Source organism: Monodelphis domestica, chromosome 7, assembly GCF_027887165.1.
Source record: "Monodelphis domestica isolate mMonDom1 chromosome 7, mMonDom1.pri, whole genome shotgun sequence".
NCBI lineage: Eukaryota > Metazoa > Chordata > Mammalia > Didelphimorphia > Didelphidae > Monodelphis > Monodelphis domestica.
In genome coordinates, this window is record NC_077233.1 from 38,619,827 (window position 1) to 38,639,417 (window position 19,591).

The 19,591-nt window shown below is 36.6% G+C and overlaps 1 protein-coding gene across 1 annotated transcript in view; it reads right to left on the reverse strand.

The window, feature by feature from the left end:
- The window catches only part of CNTN3 (contactin 3), a 453,041-nt gene that overhangs the window by 341,243 nt on the left and 92,207 nt on the right, over positions 1-19,591 (reverse strand). The window contains exon 2 of the mRNA XM_001373601.5: positions 165-299. Within this exon, the coding sequence (XP_001373638.4) occupies positions 165-219 (55 nt within the window). The 5' untranslated portion in view covers positions 220-299. The remainder of the gene's footprint in view (positions 1-164; positions 300-19,591) is intronic.

Below are 19,591 nucleotides of genomic sequence, written 5' to 3' on the forward strand. Positions count from 1 at the left end.
TCTGCTAAAATTAGGGGAAAGTATAATTCTAATGACCTTAATAGCCTAGAAATTTTGATCAGGAAAATAACTTTTGCTGGATATTTGCTAGAACATTTAAAAATTATTTAGAAATATGACCTAAAATTGTTTCACCTTCAAGTTAAAAAATAAAGCTTGTTTACCTCTCAAGGAGCCAATGAATGAAAGCAGGATCAGTTGTTTCCAAGACAACATCATCTTTAATTGCCAATGGCAAGAGTAACTTTTGTCCTGTGTCTGATAAATAGAATATTTTGTCTTCAGGTAAGGCGTTTAATCTGTAAAATATATAAACAGAGAGAAAGAATTTAGAATATAGGCACTGATTTTTTTTTCAAAAGAGGATTATTTTCTCCTCTGCTTGAGAGAAAAAAGTCAGTCAATCAAAATCTTTAAAGGAAGTAATCTTCTGTGAAATAAAATAAGAGTCCTTAAAAATAAATTACATATCAAAACAGATGAGAAATCAGAATGGCAAATTATGTAACTCATGTCAATTTTGCTGTAAGGCTAACAAAATGAAATTGTGAAATAGAGATAAATATATACACTCACAAAAAGTGTATCTATATTCATTGTCATGTGGAACTTATTACATTCAATTTCATTTCATTTAGGTGATATATGTTAGAATATATGTATGTACATATAGAAATAATACACATGTATATCTGACATGATCCAAGAAAGAATCTGAGGTCTAAAATAAAATTGTTGGAGAAAGCAAAGGAATTATAATTCTAAACTTAATTTCAAAGTGTAAGCATCAATAGACTCCAAGAGTTATTGACTCTGCCATCTTAAATAGTCATAAGAATAGGTGAACAATGTTCATACAGTAAAATAAATAGATCAATCAAATCCAAATGGCTTCATTTAAAAGCCACTATGGTGGCAGCAAGGTGGCACATTGGATAACCCATAGACAGAGAGGTGGTAGCAAAGTTGATAGAACCCTCAGCCTGGAATCAGGAAGACCTGAGTTTAAATCTGGCCTCAGACATTTACTAAGCTGTGTGACCCTGGACAAGTCACTTTACCTCTGTTTGCCTTAATCTATTGAAGAAGGAAATGGCAAACCACTCCAGGATCTTTGCCAAGAAATAGTATGGTCCATGGAGTCACAAAGTGTTGGCCATGACCAAATAGAATAAATCACAGCCACAACAAGCATAGATAGTGTTAAATTAGTAAATCTCTGATTTTTATGGATTACTTATGAATATATTTAAGTAACTTCATTCAAGTTGTTAAAAATAAAAAAGAGAAGCAGCATTTTCTGGCAAAAAGAGAGACAATCTTCAAGTCAGGATGAAGACATCAGTACACGTCTCAACTCTGACATTCACTATCTGAGTGACCCTGAAGAGCTCACCTAGTTTCTCAGCATTCCACATATCTCCTTAGTCCTAATTTCAGAGAAGATTTAGATCCTTAAAGGTAGAGAGAAATTGTTCCCTGAAAATTCCTCTTATCCATGAAATCCCAGCTCTGATCAGTCAATCATTTAACAAGCATTTACTAATTTGTTCAAGACACAGTACTAAGTATACTATATCCTAAAGAAGGATACAGAGAAAGACAAACACCCACTTCATGCAGATCATGACCAGACACAGCATACAGCCTGAGGACATCTGTTTCTTTCCTTAGATATATCAAGATTTCCAAGAAAAATGCTTACGGATTACCTAGTGAAATGTTTTCCAGCAATCTTAATATTATGTGCCCATGATTACACAACTATAAGTACCTTAAGCTGGATTTGAAGATGGATGGGTCTTCCTGTCTCCACTGAGGCACTTAGCTTTCTCATTCTAATAGACAGGATTAAATGAAAATAACCATGTACAAACACAATTGAACAATGGGGATAGTCATAGAGGGATGGTGCTAAGATGAAGGAGAACTGGTAAAGTCTTCTGGCAAATGGTGAGGCTTTAATGGAGACCTGAAGGAAACTAAGAGGATGAAGATAAAGTCAGCTTTTTCCAGGTTTCAAGCCGCAGAGGTGGGAAATAAAGAGCTCTGTGCAAGGAATAGCCAAGGAATAGATTTCTTTAACTATTGGTGAACTCAAGTACATTTCCCGCTAGCATCGTGCCCTCTGAAAATTCGCTATCTTTCTTATAATTATGCAGGAACTGATAATCCATTCCAGACAGGAAAATTGCCCATTTCCTTCTGTAAACTCCAATATATACTGGCCCCAAAAGATTTTTTTTTTTGGCAGGGGATCCATTTTTCTACTCTCCCACCAGAAGTAGCCTTTGTCCTACTTTTCCTTCATTCAATGTTAACAAGAAGATGATCAGGAAGATGATTCAGAAAAATCAAGGTATGAAAACTGTCAGTCAGTCAGTTAGAAAGCATTTATTCAACTTGTTTTCTATTTTTTACTGAAGTCTGAAAGTCACTCTGCTAGTTTGTGGCATGTGTGTGTGTGTGTGTGTTTAATTCCTAGACTCACACATGTACTCAGTTATATATAATACAAATATCAGGAATAATAGGATCAAAGAAAAAATCCAGAAAAAAAGTGATATTGGAAAATGTGAAGGAAAGAGTAAAAATACAATAAAGTTAGTCTTAAAAATAATTGGGTTATAGAGCCCTGAGGAATATAATACTAATATATATCTTGCTCTTTTATTCTGACTTTAGAAGTCAGCACAAAGCCTCAGAGAAAAATGCAATTCCACAAGCAATTATGCTGCTTATCACCTATTATCCATCTAAGCCATCAGAGTTTCAAGAATAAAAGCCTTTCCAAACAAAGCCTGTCCTCAAGGAGCTTACATTCACCTGAGGATCATAACAAGTAAACAGATAGCTAAATACAAGAGAAATGGATGGAGTATCAGAAAATGGTACCCGAAGTAACAGAACAACTGAACTAAGCCTAGAAGTAAGGTAAACATTCCTAGGAGAGAACAAAGATAAAGGAGGTAGGGGAGGGGATCCTGGGGGACTTGGAGAGATGGAATTATTGGAGCAAATTGGCCAACTTGGCAAGGACTGAAGGGATATACCATAACATGAGTCTAGAAAGGTATGTTAGATTTGCACTGTGAGAGGTTTAAATACCAGACTGGGGAATGACCTTATCTCCAAGACAACAGGGTACCAATTAAGCTATTTTTTGACTAGGGAAGTCATAAAGTCATATATCTTTAGGGAAATTGTTTAGGGAGGCATATGGAAGGTGATTTTTAGAGAGGAAGAGACTAGAAGTCAGGAATCCAATTAGAAGGCTGTTGTAATAACCAGACAAGAAATCTTGAAGGCCTGAGCAAGGAAGGTGGTTGTGTGAGTAGAGAGAATAGCCTGAATGTGAGAAATGCTGTGGAAGCAGAATCAACAGAGCTTTGCAGTTGAATTGAGCAGGTATGAGTCAGGGATGATCCTAAGTTTTTGAAACTAAGTAACTGGAAAGACTGTAGCAATCTAAGCAGAAGTAGGGATGCTTGGAGGAGGAATGTGCTTTAGTGCAGGATAATGAGCTCAGTTTTGGACATCTGAAGTTATTGTCAATTAGTGTTTGACTGGGAGTTAAAGAGATCTTGGTTCAAATCCTGACTCCTGACATACTGCATTTGTGACTTTTACCCATTGTGTGGGCATTGCTTCGCTTCTCTGGGACTCTATTCATCTTCAAAATGAAACTGGATAACATATTTCCTAAGTATACTTTCTGCCCCAAATCTAGATCTAACTGTAAGAGATGGGGCCAATTGAATGAATCAACCTATCACCCTACTCTTCTTCAAGTAATTAGCTTAATCAGGTGAGAGCAACTCTAAGAAGCAATCAGTCAATCAAAGGCATTAAACAAGGTAGGGGAGGTTCTTGATTGATTTGAAGAGAATCCAATTTTGGATTAAATGAAAAGAATGGTCTGATGAGACTCAGCTATATATTCTTAATATTTAGATAATTAGTAAGACAGTTCAAAACCCAAACATTTAATGGCAGACAATTTAGTGAGTGCAGCAGTTCCAAAAAGATTCCGAGTGAAAGATGAAGCTCTATCTCTTCCCATTATCTGACCAGAGTAAGAATTTTTTGGAAGATTTTTTTGACTTCTGATGGGTATCCCAAAGCAATGCCCCAAGAGCAATAACTGGCTAATGGTCAGGACTACCTTTAAAGTCAAGGATAAATTAAAAACTAGAAAAAATAAACTTTTTTATCTTTAATAAGAGCCCAGAATAAAGGTGAATCATATATAAGGGGAGGGCAGCTAACTACTACAGTGGATAGAGCTCTAGGTCTGGAGTCAGGATGATCTGGGTCCAAATTCAACCCCAAGCATGTACTAGCTACATGGTCTTAGCAAAGTCATTTCATCCCATTTACATCCATATATTCATCTGTAAAATAAACTAGAGAAAGAAATAACAAACCACTCCCGTATCTTTGCCAAGAGAACCCCAAATGGGGTTGATGAAGCTAAACAAGATATCTAAGGAACTTTCATAAGAGCTGTATAAAGAGAGAAAAGAAATTAAAATCATCAGAGCCATGAGTACATTAACCTTTTGCTATATGAATTTTATAAGACTGAGCTCACTTTACCTTGGATGCCTTTCATATATATGGAAATATTTCCCATATTGGGGAACTTTAGGGAGGAGATCCTGTGCCAATTGTCCTTAGGATATACCAACTTGCTAATTACCCTATTGGGGACAGTAATGGGAACACTGTGGTGAAATGATCCTTCCATCTTAAAGTGTGAAATAGATAAGAAAAGGAAATCTGGGGCATCATCTGAAATGCTAACTAGATTTTGGAGAAGTAGACTCCAGAGGGTTCAGAGAATGGCTATGTAGAATCCAATGGATTAAAATACTTCATGGTTGGGAAGTCCTAAAAAATTACTAAATATACAAAGAAAAAATAAAAACTGTCTGAAGAGATTGATGTAGATGAATAGAGAACTTACCAGCAAGATTAAAGAATTTTTTAAATATAAAGAAATAAATTGATATAACAGTCCTCCTCAGTCTTAGAAGATCCTTATGAAAATATTTCTGATTTATTCTAAATCAATAGTATTTTCATATAGTAGTTTGCTTATTGTATGATCTGTTCAGACTGTGAAGCAGCTAGGTAGCACATTGGCCAAGGTGCTAGCTCTGCCTGGATTCAAAAAGATGAGTTCAAATCCAGCCTCACATGAGTTGAATTTGTAGAAAAAATAATTTAGACAACACTGAGGCCATAAACAATAGGCTTGAACAACACACTGTGATGAAGAAAAGGGTGAACTGAGAAGCAGTAGTCTCTAGGTAGAAAGAAACAGATGAGATCTTTTCATTGGGTAACAATGATTGAGTGAAAAGGGGAAAAGTCAAAAACTTTGTGTAAGAAAAGCAATGATAATAAACCAATTCAAGTTATTGTTAACATTGGATAGCTAAATAAATAAATAAAATTTATGGGGGATGGCTTGAGAGGTTGCTTTACTAACCTGGAAAAGGTGTAGGGAGGGGAGGGAAGGGTTGAAATATCAGAAAATAAATAAAGAAAAGTTTAAAAATAAATGGCTGTGGTGCTGAGGAAGGAAAGATGGAATCAAAAAGAGAACTGGATTTTAATTCAAAAGACCTCTGCTCAAGACAAACTCAGAGGGCCTTGGGTTAATGTTATTTTGGAAGAAAGTCTCAGATGGCATGCACTGGGCATCTGTCCTTGTCTCTGTCATGTTCAACATTTTTATCAGTGACTCAGAGTTGAGCAGAGAGGGTATGCTTATCACATTTGTGGATGGCACAAAGCTGAGAGGAATTGCTAACATGTTGGATGACAGAGTGAGGGTCCACAAAACAGCTCTAGGTAAGAACAATAGGTCAAAATAATAGAATTAATTTAACAGAGATAAATGCAAAAAGTCCTACACTTGGTATCAAAAATCAATTTTACATGTACAATATAGATGATGGCAACATGACCAAACTGAATTCGAATGAAAAATTTCTAAAGTTTTGGTTCAACAATACAAAACAAAATACTCCCCCTTACCCCACCAAACAACCCAATGCAATCATGGCAAGCAGAAAGAGACATGATATCAGAACATGTGAGGACAATCAGTCAAGGAGACTTTAAGTGGCTTCTGTGCAGGCTATTAGCAAGTCTAGACATATTACAAAGGAGGATTAAGTTTTGAAGAACAGAATTTCAAGGAGGAAGAACCTAGCCAGTAGAAGATTATCTGACATTGAGAGCTGGAGGATGCTGATGGACAGTGGCCTGCCCCAGCCACATAGGTAACCAGCTATGAAGGTTTCTTTCTCTCATACTAATTGATGGTTTTGCACTAGAAACAATTGTCCATAGTATCCCACTGATTATTTAGTCTCTTTGAAATCCTGTTGTAGCCATTTACTATTTGGTCAAGAGCTAGTCACAATTTCTCCTGGCATGAATTTCTTCATCTGCTTAACGAGGGATTTGGACAAAATGATACCAAAGGCTCCTTCCACTTCTAAATCCTAAATAAATGAGATCCAGCAGATATTTAATGAAAAGTAGTGGGTTTTTTTTTGTTAATTTTTAACTTTTTAACTTTTCTTTTTTAAAAGTTTAGTTAATTAATTAATTCAGAATTTTTTCCATTGTTACATTATTCATGTTCTCTCCCTCCCTGCCTCCAACCCCCTCCCATAGACAATGAGCAATTCCACCAGGTTTTACATGCATCCTTGATCAAGACCTATTTCCATATTATTATTTGCATTAGGGTGATCATTTATGGTCACAATCATATCCCCATTGAACCATGTGGTCAATCAGTTGTTTTTCTTCTATGTTTCTATTCCCACAGTTATTTCTCTGGATGTGGATAGTGTTCTTCCTCATAAGTCTCTCAGAATTATCCTGGATCATTACTTTGCTGCTAGTAGAGAAGTCCATTACATTCGCTTGTACCACAGTGTATCAGTCTCTGTGTTCTCCTGGTACTGCTCCTTTCACAATAGTATTCTATCACCAACAGATACCACAATTTGTTCAGCCATTCCCCAATCTGAGGGCATCCCTTTATTTTTCAATTTTTTTGCTACCACAAAGAGTGTGGCTATAAATATTTTTGTACAAGTCTTTTTCCTTATGATCTCTTTGGAGTACAAACCCAGCAGTGCTATGGCTGGGTCAAAGGGCAGACAGTCTTTTAAAGCCCTTTGGGCAAAGTTCCAAATTCCCTTCCAGAATGGTTGGATCAGTTTACAACTCCACCAGCAATGCACTGACATCATGACTTTGCCACATCCCCTCCAACATTTATTACTTTCCTTTGCTGTCATATTAGCCAATCTGCTAGGTGTGAGATGGTACCTCAGAATAGTTTTGATTTGCATTTCTCTGATGATGAGATTTAGAACACTTTTTCTTGTGCTTATTAATAGTTTCAATTTCTTTGACTGAAAATTGCCTATTCACGTCCCTTGCCCATTTATCAATTGGAGAATGGCATGATTTTTTGTACAATTGATTTAGTTCCTTATAAATTTGAGTAATTAGACCTTTGTCAGAGGTTTTTGTTATAAAGATTTTTTTCCCCAATTTGTTGCTTCCCTTCTATTTCTGGTTGCATTGTATAAAGATGGGATTAACTCTACCCTGCCCACTTTTAGATTTAATCACCAGAAGTGTATATACCCCCACTTATCCTTAAGTATGGGTAGGTTCATGTCCCATGTGTGCTATAGTGAGCGAAGAATCAGAACCCACTGACTATGGGTTCTGTACACCATGTAGTAAATAGTGTAAAGATGCAAAAGAAAGCATTTTTTATGAAGTTCAACCACAGAACCACTTGAAGCCTTTCCTGCAGTTTCATTTAACTTCCAGATAATAAAACTGACAAGAAAATAGGAGAGAAAAAGAAAATCCAAGTGGTAAATACCTCATCTTCATTCAATCCTCAATATTAAAAAAAAAAGAAAGAAAGAAAGAAATGTGAGAATAGAGTGACCTCAGATTTCTTTTCCATGGTAGACTGGTACATATCCCAATGTGTATATTTGGGCATATATCACTGTACACAGTAAATACTGAAAATGGGAAGAATATCAAATGATACAATTTCTATTACAAAGTAATAAAATGAAATAAAGTTTTCTCTCTAGTTCAAGTAAAAGTAGGACAAGGATTTTGAGTCAAAATGTGATGAGCACAATTAAACCCATACTTGTCATTGCTAAATCTTGTCACAGAGGGGAAAAAATGGGGCAGAATAAAAGACCTAACTTCTGAAATTCCAAACTCAAATAAATAACAAAGAATTACAGGGGGATGACAAATTCCAATCAAAATATCACCTCTTGCCATTAGGACATTATCCTATTCATCAGAAAGTTTTTTCTAGGAGAACATGGACCCCCCTCCCTAAAACTTCCTTGCTATATATTCATAATATATTTGTATCAGTTGTATGGTTTTGTCTCCTTTGGCCTCAGTTTATTCTTCTGGAAAATAAGAATGATAGACAACTGCCTAAATTCAATTCAAGTTGACAGCCACATTACTTTTTAAGATGATTGAAGAAATAGTAGACCTCTGGATAAAACCAAAAATATTCCACAGCATGTTCACATGTTCACATTTGCTTAATCAAGACAATATGATTATCTAGGTAGTGGAGAGAAGAGAGATTTAATCAGTGTATTCCTAATCCACTGCATACCTCATAGCCCATTTGATGAAATTACAGGATGTAATGGGCAGATAATATAGACAACAGGAAGATAAAGTTTTAAAACTGTTTCTTTGTCGTGACTTCTTTGTTGTTGCTGATGCTGTTGTTTTTAACATTATTTTTTTATTTGATCAATTTCAAACATTATTCCTTGGTTACAAAAATCATTTTCTATTCTTCCCTCCCTTCTTCGAACCCCTCCTATAGCCTACGTACAATTCCACTGGGTATTACATTCATCCTTGATCAGAACCCATTTCCATGTTGTTGGTATTTGCATTAGGGTGTTCATTTAGAGTTTCTCCTCACTCATATCCCCTCAAGTCCTGAAGTCAAGCAGCTGCCTTTCCTCAGTGTTTTTACTCCCACAGTTTGTCCTCTGCTTGTGGATAGTGTTTTTTCTCATAGATCCCTGCAGATTGTTCAGGGACATTGCACTGACACTAATGGAGAAGTCCATTACATTTGATTATACCACAGTGTATCCTTCTCTGTGTACAATGTTCTCCTGGTTCTGCTCCTTTCACTCTGCATCATTTCCTGGATATTATTCCAGTCTCCATGAAATTCCTACACTTTATTATTCCTTTTAGCACAATAGTATTCCATCACCAACATATATCACAATTTGTTCAACCATTCCCCAACTGAAGGGCATCCCCTCATTTTCCAATTTTTTGCCACCACATAGAGCGCAGCTATGAATATTTGTGTACAAATTTTTTTCCTTATTATCTCTTTGGGGTACAAACCCAGCAGTGCTATGGCTGGGTCAAAGGGCAGACAGTCTTTTATTGCCTTTGAGCATAGTTCCAAATTGCCCTCCAGAATGGTTGGATCAATTCACAGCTCTACCTGCAATGAATTAATGTCCCTACTTTGCCACATCCCCTCCAGCATTCATTACTTTCCCTTGCTGTCATGTTAGCTAATCTGCTAGGTGTGAGGTGATATCTCAGAGTTGTTTTGATTTGTATCTCTCTCATTATCAGAGATATAGAACACTTTTTCATGTGCTTATTAATAGTTTTGATTTCTTTGGCTGAAAATTGCCTATTCATGTCCCCTGCCCATTTATCAATTAGAGAATGGCTTGATTTTTTGTACAATAGATTTAATCAGCTCTTTGTAAATTTGAGTAATTAGACCTTTGTCAGAGGTTTTTGTTTTGAAGATTGTTTCCCAGGTTATTTCCCATCTAATTTTGCTTACATTGGTTTTGTTTGTACAAAAACTTTTTTAATTTGATGTAATCAAAATTATTGATTTTACATTTTGTGACTCTTTCTAAGTCTTGCTTGGTTTTAAGATCTTTCCCTTCCCAAAGGTCTGACATGTATATTATTCTGTGTTCACCTAATTTACTTATAGTTTCCTTCTTTATGTTCAAGTCATTCACCCATTCTGAGTTTATCTTGGTGTAGGGTGAGAGGTGTTGATCTATTCCTAATCTCTCCCACAGTGTCTTCCAATTTTCCCAGCAGTTTTTATCGAATAGTGGATTTTTGTCTCAAAAGCTGGGGTCTTTGGGCTTGTCATAGACTGTCTTGCTGAGTTCACTTACCCCAAGTCTATTCCATTGATCTTCCTTTCTGTCTCTTAGCCAGTACCTGTCATGACTTCTTTAGGAAAAGTGAAGATGTTTTTAATTCTTTTGCTGTTAGCAATTTTTGGGGGGGCCCTTGGTAACCTTTTCAGAAGCCAGGCATTCTCCAGGGTGTTGGTTGAGAGAGCCAGAGCTCAATTAATCTCCAGCAAAAGAAAACCTTAGAAATACTTTAAGAAAAGGGAAAAGTTGCCTCCTGAGAGGGAACTGTTCTTTTGAGAGAGAATAGTTCTTTATCTGGAGGAAGAAGAGGAGGTTAGTGATCTATAAGATAACTTAGATTACATTCAGTTTATTCAGTATGCATCTTGTCCAAAAGAACTATATGTTGTTTCTCCCATCAGACTGTGAATTCTTCTGGGATAATTTTGGCTTTTTTAGTATCCCAGAACTTAGCACAGTGCTTGGCCCATAGTAGGTGATTAAGAGATGTTTATTGACTGACTTTTCTTAATCCAATTGCTAATGATGTCTTTCATTAAAGAAACCTGCCTTATAAAAGACAATGCACTTAGGCAAGAGAAGTCCCAGAGAGTTCACTTTAGGAACTGAATTAGCTTCCTAGAGGAGGAAACCCAGGGAACCCCCTACCAAGTGACATGATCAAATAAAGTTGGAGATGAACAAAATGAGGTCATTATAAGAAGAGAAAAAAACACAAAGCAGCACTGCAACATTTAATGAATTTTATTGGAGATGGGTATTCCTTAAGTGTGTATCTCTACCAGCATATTCCATACATATTCCCTCTTCCCCAGTATGATACATTAATTTGTGGGAGAATGTACCCCACATTTATGGAAATAAATGTTTTCTACTAATGTTCTTAATCTGCTATGTCAGCAAGTCTCTTTGCTATGAGCTTGTGTCAGCTGGCTGATTAGTGAAGGTCAATCCATAAATAAGTTACAGTTTTAGGAATTTAGACCCAAGGAATATCTTAAACCCAGTGTGGTTGTCTCCCAGGGACCCAACATGAGAGTACAAGTTGGATGTGGGTTAGCCTAGAGGAGGAGCTTCAAAAAATTCATATTATAAAATTTATATCAGGGTACATCTATTAGTATAATTAATATCGATAATCATATTAAAAGGATTGGAAAGAAAGAATGAGAGTGGATTAGCTCAAAGTTATGCTTTTAAAATTAATAAGAATTTCCAAGGTAATGAAAAAAAATGTTCAGAAACTCTTTACAGTTATATTTTCAATAGTGAGTTTAATTCTCACAAAATCCCTTTTTTTCAAAGCACCCAAATTCTAAAATAATATAGTCTTACAGGAGATTTTTCCCATTTTTAATTGTATTACCCTTAAAGCCTTTACACAAGTTCCAACCTGAAAAATAACCTCAATATATGTGCATAAACCAAGCTAAAAAGGAAATAGTCTGAGTAGGCTATATTCATGACTTGCCTGTAATGTTTACGTACTAGTAGAAACAACAAATATACACTAGTAAAAACAGCAAACACACATCGCAATCTATATATAGATTGCTCCTAGAATACCTATTTATACAGGATTGCATGGCACGCAGCCATTTAATTCTGATATTTTCACACCACCACAATGCCTTGTTTGTAAAGCAGGCATTTTGTAAAACATGTGTTGATTTCATTTGCAGACTGGCTAACCCAGTAGGGCAGACATTAGTCATTTGAAATCAATTTTGGTTTTGGTTCATAGTTCTTTTCTTGTCTGGAGAATCCACATACAGGTCAGGCTGTCCCTCTGGGCTCCCACCTGACTCCTTCCTTGAGAATCAGCTGGGGGTGAAATTTACCAGGCTTTGGAGTTATTCCCAAGACCGACATCTTGTCAATTTCACCCCTGCTGGTTCGCAAGTTCTCAGCCAGTGAGAAGAGAGTGAATACAATTTGCCAAGTCTAATATTCGTCTCTACATCAGCAGTTCTTCCTTTCTGGTTGCGCATTCAGTCATCTTATAGAACATTTTTAGAAGTGGCAGAGGCTTTAGAGATCATCTAGTTCAAATGCTTTATTTTGCAGATGAGATAAGGGAGGCTCTTAAAGGGTAAGTGTCTTGCCCCTAGATTACAGTTCTTTCATTTTGAGCAAGCTTTGGGGGATACATCTAACACGTAAATATAGTTTTTTGTTGCCCATTTTATGGGGAAATGGGAAGTATATTACATCTCAGAAAAGTTTGCTGTTTATGAGAGAAATAACTCAGAAAAGGTGGCCCCTCCTTAGATAGTTTCTGCTAACCACTCCAGGTTAAGTCTAAATAAGTTTATTTTGTGGTCATATTTTAAGGCTTATTTTCATACACCTTTCCTTCATATTACAAGATCAACAATACATGAAAATGTAATTAAACTTTGACTCACCAACAAGCCTGTATTCAAATGCCTTCTATGCATCAGAGAATGGGATGGTGGATAGTGAGCCAACCTTTACATCAAGAAGATTTGGGTTCAATTTTTACTTCTAACACATGCTGGATGTGTAATTCTGAGCACGTAAGGTAATGATCTTCAAACTCTAAAGGGAGGTGCTGACCTGCATTGATAGAGGAAGTTTCTTCCTTGGGAAATTCTTTTACTAATGAAATCAGAGGATCTATTACCTAGGAAGGAGGCAAAGAAGGAAGGAGGAAGGAAGGAAGGAAGGAAGGAAGGAAGGAAGGAAGGAAGGAAGGAAGGAAGGAAGGAAGGAAGGAAGGAAGGAAGGAAGGAAGGAAGGAAGGAAGGGAAAAGGCATCATACAATATGATGGGTTTGGGATATTTAAAAAATAAAATTAAATATTCTCTTCCCTCAAAGAATTTGTATTAATATCAGAAACAATATGAACAAATATAAGCAAATGTAAAACCTATACAAGACAGTGATGGGAGCACCAGCCGAGTTCTGTTGTCTTTTGTTTTTTTTTTATAAAAACAGTATCAAATGGCGATTTACTTTCCTATGCCATTCTCTTTTTGAGTGCTATATATTCAATTCAGAATGAAATAAAAAAATTGAGAAACTAGCTAAGCCTCCTTTAAGAAGGCTAAAAATATCAGTATTTGTGGACTGAAATAAAAATTACTTTGTACAAAAGCAGGGGAAAAAGTTCATAGGTACTTCCCTTCATTCTCTTGAGTCCTTGACAATGTGACTAACTGAATCATGGAGTACTTGAAGGAAAGTCAATCATCTTTCTGTCAGGAGATGAGTACAGAAAATATGAAGTTTTCCTTCTCACAAATAGTATGGTGGGAGAGGTTTAATAAATCATTATCACTCAAGCAATATGATTCTTTCCCTTTGCTCTTTTTAATATGAACATATTTAAGACACTTGTATTAACACTTTACAGTTTTTTGAAGGACCATGTTTCTATAGTTTGTGATTGAAGTTAACAACACCAGTGACAATGAGTGAGATACCTTAATCGTAATACTAGAGGATGTCATTCGAGTGCCCATATTACTATTCAGAAACCCAGTAATTTTATAAAATAGGTTTTCATTGTTGTGAGAGAATGTGATTTCTCAAAGTCCAGCATTTCAAAAACCTTTTATTTTTCTCTAGGGTGTATTGGCTAATAAATGCAGCAACCTAAGATTTAAAAAAGAAAAACCATTCTAAATAACGAGAGCAAGGTAAGTTCTGTATGGAATCTTTTGAAGACATTAAATAATAAATGTCCATTCAACTTGAATGTTAGCATTCCAACTATGAAAAATATTGGAAAAAATGTAAGATGGAAAATCCATTAGCATCTAGTCCTAATCTGCTTAACAATCACATAAATGTGGTCTTTATGTGCTTTGAACACGGTTAGTGCTTGTCTAAGGCATTAGCAAAAGATGATGGCTTAGGATCTTCGTAAAAATTAAGATAATTTAGTGGTTTGGGGCTTCATAGTACAGGAGAGGGCAAGAAAATCTTTTGAGAGAAACTACTTCATGATTAATTACCACATATAATTTTGGATGGTCCATCATTCTTCCTAATAGTGCCTCTATTATGCTCTATGTACCTCTTTACTGACTATAACATATGAGTTTCTCAAACATAACCCTAGAGGGATGGGATAGACATTAAATCCAATGGCCTTTGCAAAGTACAAGTAGGGCTGAATGTGAATTACCAACTCATCACACAATGAAAGAATCACTATTCTTGAGGTAGAAATATCCACTAGAAAATAAGGAAGCAGACATAGAATAATGGACAGTTTTAGATTTGGAATCCTCAGATGTGAGTTCAAATCCTGACTACCTATCATCAAAGAAAATCATTTACTACCTATGTAATACTGAGCAAGCCACTAACAATTTCTGTCTTTAAGTTTGTCATCTATAAAAATAAGGCGTTGGAACAGGTAGAGCTGTGAACTGACACACTACCATTCTGGAGTGCAATTTGGAACCACATTCAATGGGCCACAAAACTGTACAAACTCTGACCCAGCAATATCACTACTGAATCTGTATCTCAAAGAGATTAAAGAGAGAAATCACATAATTGTACAAAAATATTGATAGTACCTCTTTTTATGGTGGTAAAGAATTAGAAACTGAAGGGATGTCCCACAATTGAGGAATGACTGTTGTATGATTGTAATGGAAAACCAGTTAGCAAGTGCGGAAGTTGGATCTGAACTCGAGCCTCCCTGGCTGTGTTTCACCTAGCTCCTCACCAAGATAGAAAGCATGGTAGATAACATTTGTATGAAGACCAGTGGGTCTAGAAAGAGAAACGATGTTATCTCAAGGACATATTGCAGACCACTTAGATAAAAGGCATTATACTAGGAGTTTGGAAATTCCATGAATCTGGCTAGAGAAATGTCTCTGGAGCAATGAGGGACTTCGACTTCTAATACCTGGGCTGCTGTTAAGGCACTCTTTCTGCCAAAAGCAGATCTATATGCTTTGAAAATGGATGTTCAATTGCTTACAACCCAGTTCTCCTTCTCCCTTTGGCTCCTCTGGGATTCCTTAATTAAAATGTGAATACCAGTCCTGTTCTTAGCTCTATTCTGTTTCTTAGTAAACTGTTTAAAGTCTCTTGATAATTGAGAAAATCTATAACTCTTGTAGAATGTACTACAGCAAGTTTAGCTTGGTTTGTTAGCTTCCTGTTTTCCCCTTTGCTATATCTCAGAACAGGTACTAGCTTCTTACCCTGTCATTCAAAGTCCCTCCTTACCTGACCTCTCATTACTTGGCCTACCTTATCTTGCCATATTTTAGAAGATGTTGTTCATCCTCCATTTTTGAAGAGGACCAATGACACCATAAGAATGATGTCTTAACTTGGGTGTGAGTTGGATTTAAGTGAGGCAGAGTCATGCAAAATTGTCAGCCTCACTCTCTTACAGAGTCCCTCCAAGTCTTGTGACAAGACAAAAGTCAGGATGATTAGCAGTGGCCCTGGATGCAATAGATTACCTTTAATGTCCAAACTCTTAACACTCCACAGTGTCTGCTCTAGCTACCTTTGTGGCCATTAGAAAGAACTGTTCTCATCTACCCATTTTGCTAAGGGAAGTTTTCATATGCTTGGGGTAGACATATATCCTCCATAAGATACATATTCCAAGTCAATGTCCTTACTCCAACTCTCTAAGGGAAACTCTCATGGCCATCTCCTTCAATTTTCCACATTCCACATCTACATCTACATTAAATTTCCATATCCACCATGAAGCTTTCCCCGTATCTTCTATCTTTTATTAACTTTCCCATTTTCAGAAATTCTAAATTCTATGGTCCTTAAAGATTATTTTGGTAGTTAATTTTGCTTTGTTTTATTAATTTACCTTATAAATATTTGTATTTAAGTATTCAATCCATATCAAAAAGGGACTTTAGATATTACTCTACTGTTCTTCAACAATTTAATTCATAATGTATAAAATACTTACTAGGTTTCTAAAAGTGTCTTGTTCTAAATTCTCTACAAGCATCTCCCCTGCCTAATCCATTGTCCACATAGCTGCCAAAGTGAGTTTCCTAAAGCAAAGGACTAGTATCAAACATAAGCACATTTATCCAGCATTTAAAGACTTTTACAATCTGCCCTGTGACAAAGATTTAGATGAGAGGGACACATATTGGCATAGTGAACACCTGAATTCAGAAAAAAAAAACAAAAACATTCTTTTCTTATTCTGATTCTGAAGAAGCAATTGAAAACTTAGGAAACTATCAGTAGCGGAAATACTGTATATTGCAGGAGTCAATAGTTATGAAGAATTTTGTAAAAAATGTGCCTTGGAGGACAGTGACATTGAATTAGAAGTAACGTGTAAAAATAGAGATTTGAATCCCGGACTTCAGTTCCCAGGAGTCCTTGGTAGCTCCCAGAGTTCCCCATAATCTCAGGTGAAGTCATCACCTGGGCTGCAAGGAGAGAGGGGTTTTTAAAACAGACTCTGCCTTCTTCTCTCTCTCTTCCTACTTCTGCTTCCAAGCAGAAGTGTCTCTCATGATGAAAGTGAAATTGAATGGGCCTTTTGGCCCTCCTGGGCACATGCTTTCTTACTTGTATTTTCTTAAATTCTTAATCTTTAATAAACCTCATAAAATATAATACATTAGCAGACAAACTAATTTTTACTGCTACATACGATAGAGAACAAACTGAAGAAGAGATAGACAATGAAATGCTATTATCACATTTGCTTTCTCCTACCTTGAGCATCCCACAACACAGCAGATACCAACTATTGAGATGACTTGGTACCAAGACTGGTTTGAGTTCCATAGGGTAGCAAACAACACAAAACCTTATAAGAACCCAGACTGGTACTAGGCATAAGATCTGGCACATGACCCATGAAGAAACCTTAATCAGGAAAATCCTTAAGCCCATAATGATAAGCCCCGGCTGCCAAATTAAGATAAGTCCAAAGACCCTGTAACTGGAGATGGGAAACATCCAAGATGCTATTGGAGAATCTTACCCAAACAAAAATTATCACATGAAACTGAAACAGAATAATGCCCAACACAGATAGTGAACATATATACAAATCTCCATCTCAAGCCTAGACTAAAATATCATTAACCTCTAAAATGAAGCACATAGGAATACAATAATTGCCTTACAATCACACATTAAGAAAAATACCTGCATTCATTACATTAAAAAAGATCTCACTTGCAAACATGAAGTTGGCACAAACATCCTCTATAAAGTTTTACTCACACGCATCAACATATTAACTCTTACATACATGCACACTTTAATCTTAAACACCCGCATGATCCTGTAGTTTTGGATACCTGAGAACATCTTTCAAGGTGAGATGACAGGCCAGTATGTATCCTGTAAAAGAGAAGGCACCCCAGACCTGTGACAAACTTCAAGCAACACCAAAGTATGGAAGACACACTGACAACTGGAAAGAACTTTGAATCAAAGACGTTATAGGGAATGAACTTCAGGAACATGGCTCACATAAGATTAATCGCTGATCACATTAAGTTCACATATAAGGAACTGCATCCACATATGCACTGGAATCTATACAGGAAGAATGAAGAAGAGATCTTCAGGCAACATGAGAAGAGGCTTTCCTGAAAAGGAATAAGTATGTATCCACTACGACATATCTAGAACATGAACAAATTTCACACTGACATTAGGGGCTGTGCCGTAAATAAGGACAGTCCATAAATTGTATATCTGTAAATAGATCTGTAGTACCAGAGGATATGTATATATGTATATAAATAACATGTAACATATGTAAATGTGTAGAAAACCCAGGCATGTACATATGTAGCATAATAACGATCTAATCCACTCACATAAATAGAAAGGAAAGAGTTAACATATCAACCATTAATAGATAGGGACAGAGTAGTTTAGGGTGGAAAAGGGAATGCTGTAAGTAGAGAGGTAACATAGGGACAGAATAAACAGATTTCATTAGATACAAGCTAATATAGATAGACATATATCTAATTGTTATATTGGAATTAGCATTACATAAGGCATGGGATAGTTCCATTTTACTTAAGAGTTAAATTTTATATTGATTGCAATAGTAATGACCTTTGTATTAAGAAATTGTTATATTGTAAAACTCCATTGGCATATAATCCTAATCCTCTTCCCACAATTCAGTCTTAACATAAGACAGGAATTTATGTTAGCAAATAGACAGATTAGGATAAGATTTATTATTTTGGGAAGGGGGAGGTTAGATGGGAACAATAAGTAACACAGATAGATTAGAATAGACATAGAAGGTAAGTAACTGGAGTGGGCTGGGGTGGCACAGTGCGGAACAACAGGAAATGGAGGATTTGTGACAGAGGCTGCACATAAGAAAAGTGCCAACCTGAAGAGTGTGTGGAACTGATCACTTTGATGGGGGAGGGGCTCCAGGGGAGTGGAATCTGGAGGAGAAGATTCTGGTTGGAAGAGCAGTTGGTCTCTAAGTCTAGAGAAGCCGAAGAGAGAAGGTTGAATTTTTCTGCTTGTGACTGGAAATCCTTCTCCCCAGCATTTCCTAATTGAAGAGACTCATTGAAGAGAAACCTGAGAAAATGCATTTTGAATCTCTGTCAGACTTTACCTCAGCTCCTGTTGCCCTGGGTCTGAAATGTGGCCAAGGGGCCAAACCCAGGGTTAGCCAACCTAACTATCTCTCAGGAGGCTCAAGCTGTCAAAGCCTGAGTTTCTCCCAAACTTGAGGAGGGAGGGAAAAGGGTTTTCAATAGAGACAGGAACCTCCTTTTTCCCACAATCCTTTCCCATTCTTTCCATGCCCGTTATTCCTTTGTATTACCCTGATTGAGTTGACAATAAAGTAGTTATTTTTCAAGTGTGAGTGAACAGATCAAGGGGAGACCCTTTGGTCTCGAGTAGTGGAAGGGGGACAAGAGAGACAAGAGCAAATCTGGGAGAGCAGCCATAGCTAAAGAGAGAAGGCAGAAGGGGGAAAATCTTCAAACCCCCTCTCCTCTCTCTGAGCCAATTCTAAACATCAACTGTCTCCCCTGAACCCTGCTTTGAGAAGGGTGTTCTCCACTCTTTTTCTCCCTCTCAATACTGAAAGATTTAACCTCCTTTCGATTTCAGCCCCCAACTTAACATTCTTGCCTAACTATGTATGGCTTCCCATCATGCATACTCTGTTTAATCCAAATTGAGCTTGTTTCAGTTGTCATATACAACATTCCATCTCTCATCTCTATAGCTTTATAACCCAACCTTTAAGACCAGAATAAATCCCTACTTTAGTTCAAGACCTAAACCACTTAATACATGAGACTTTTTTTGATGGAC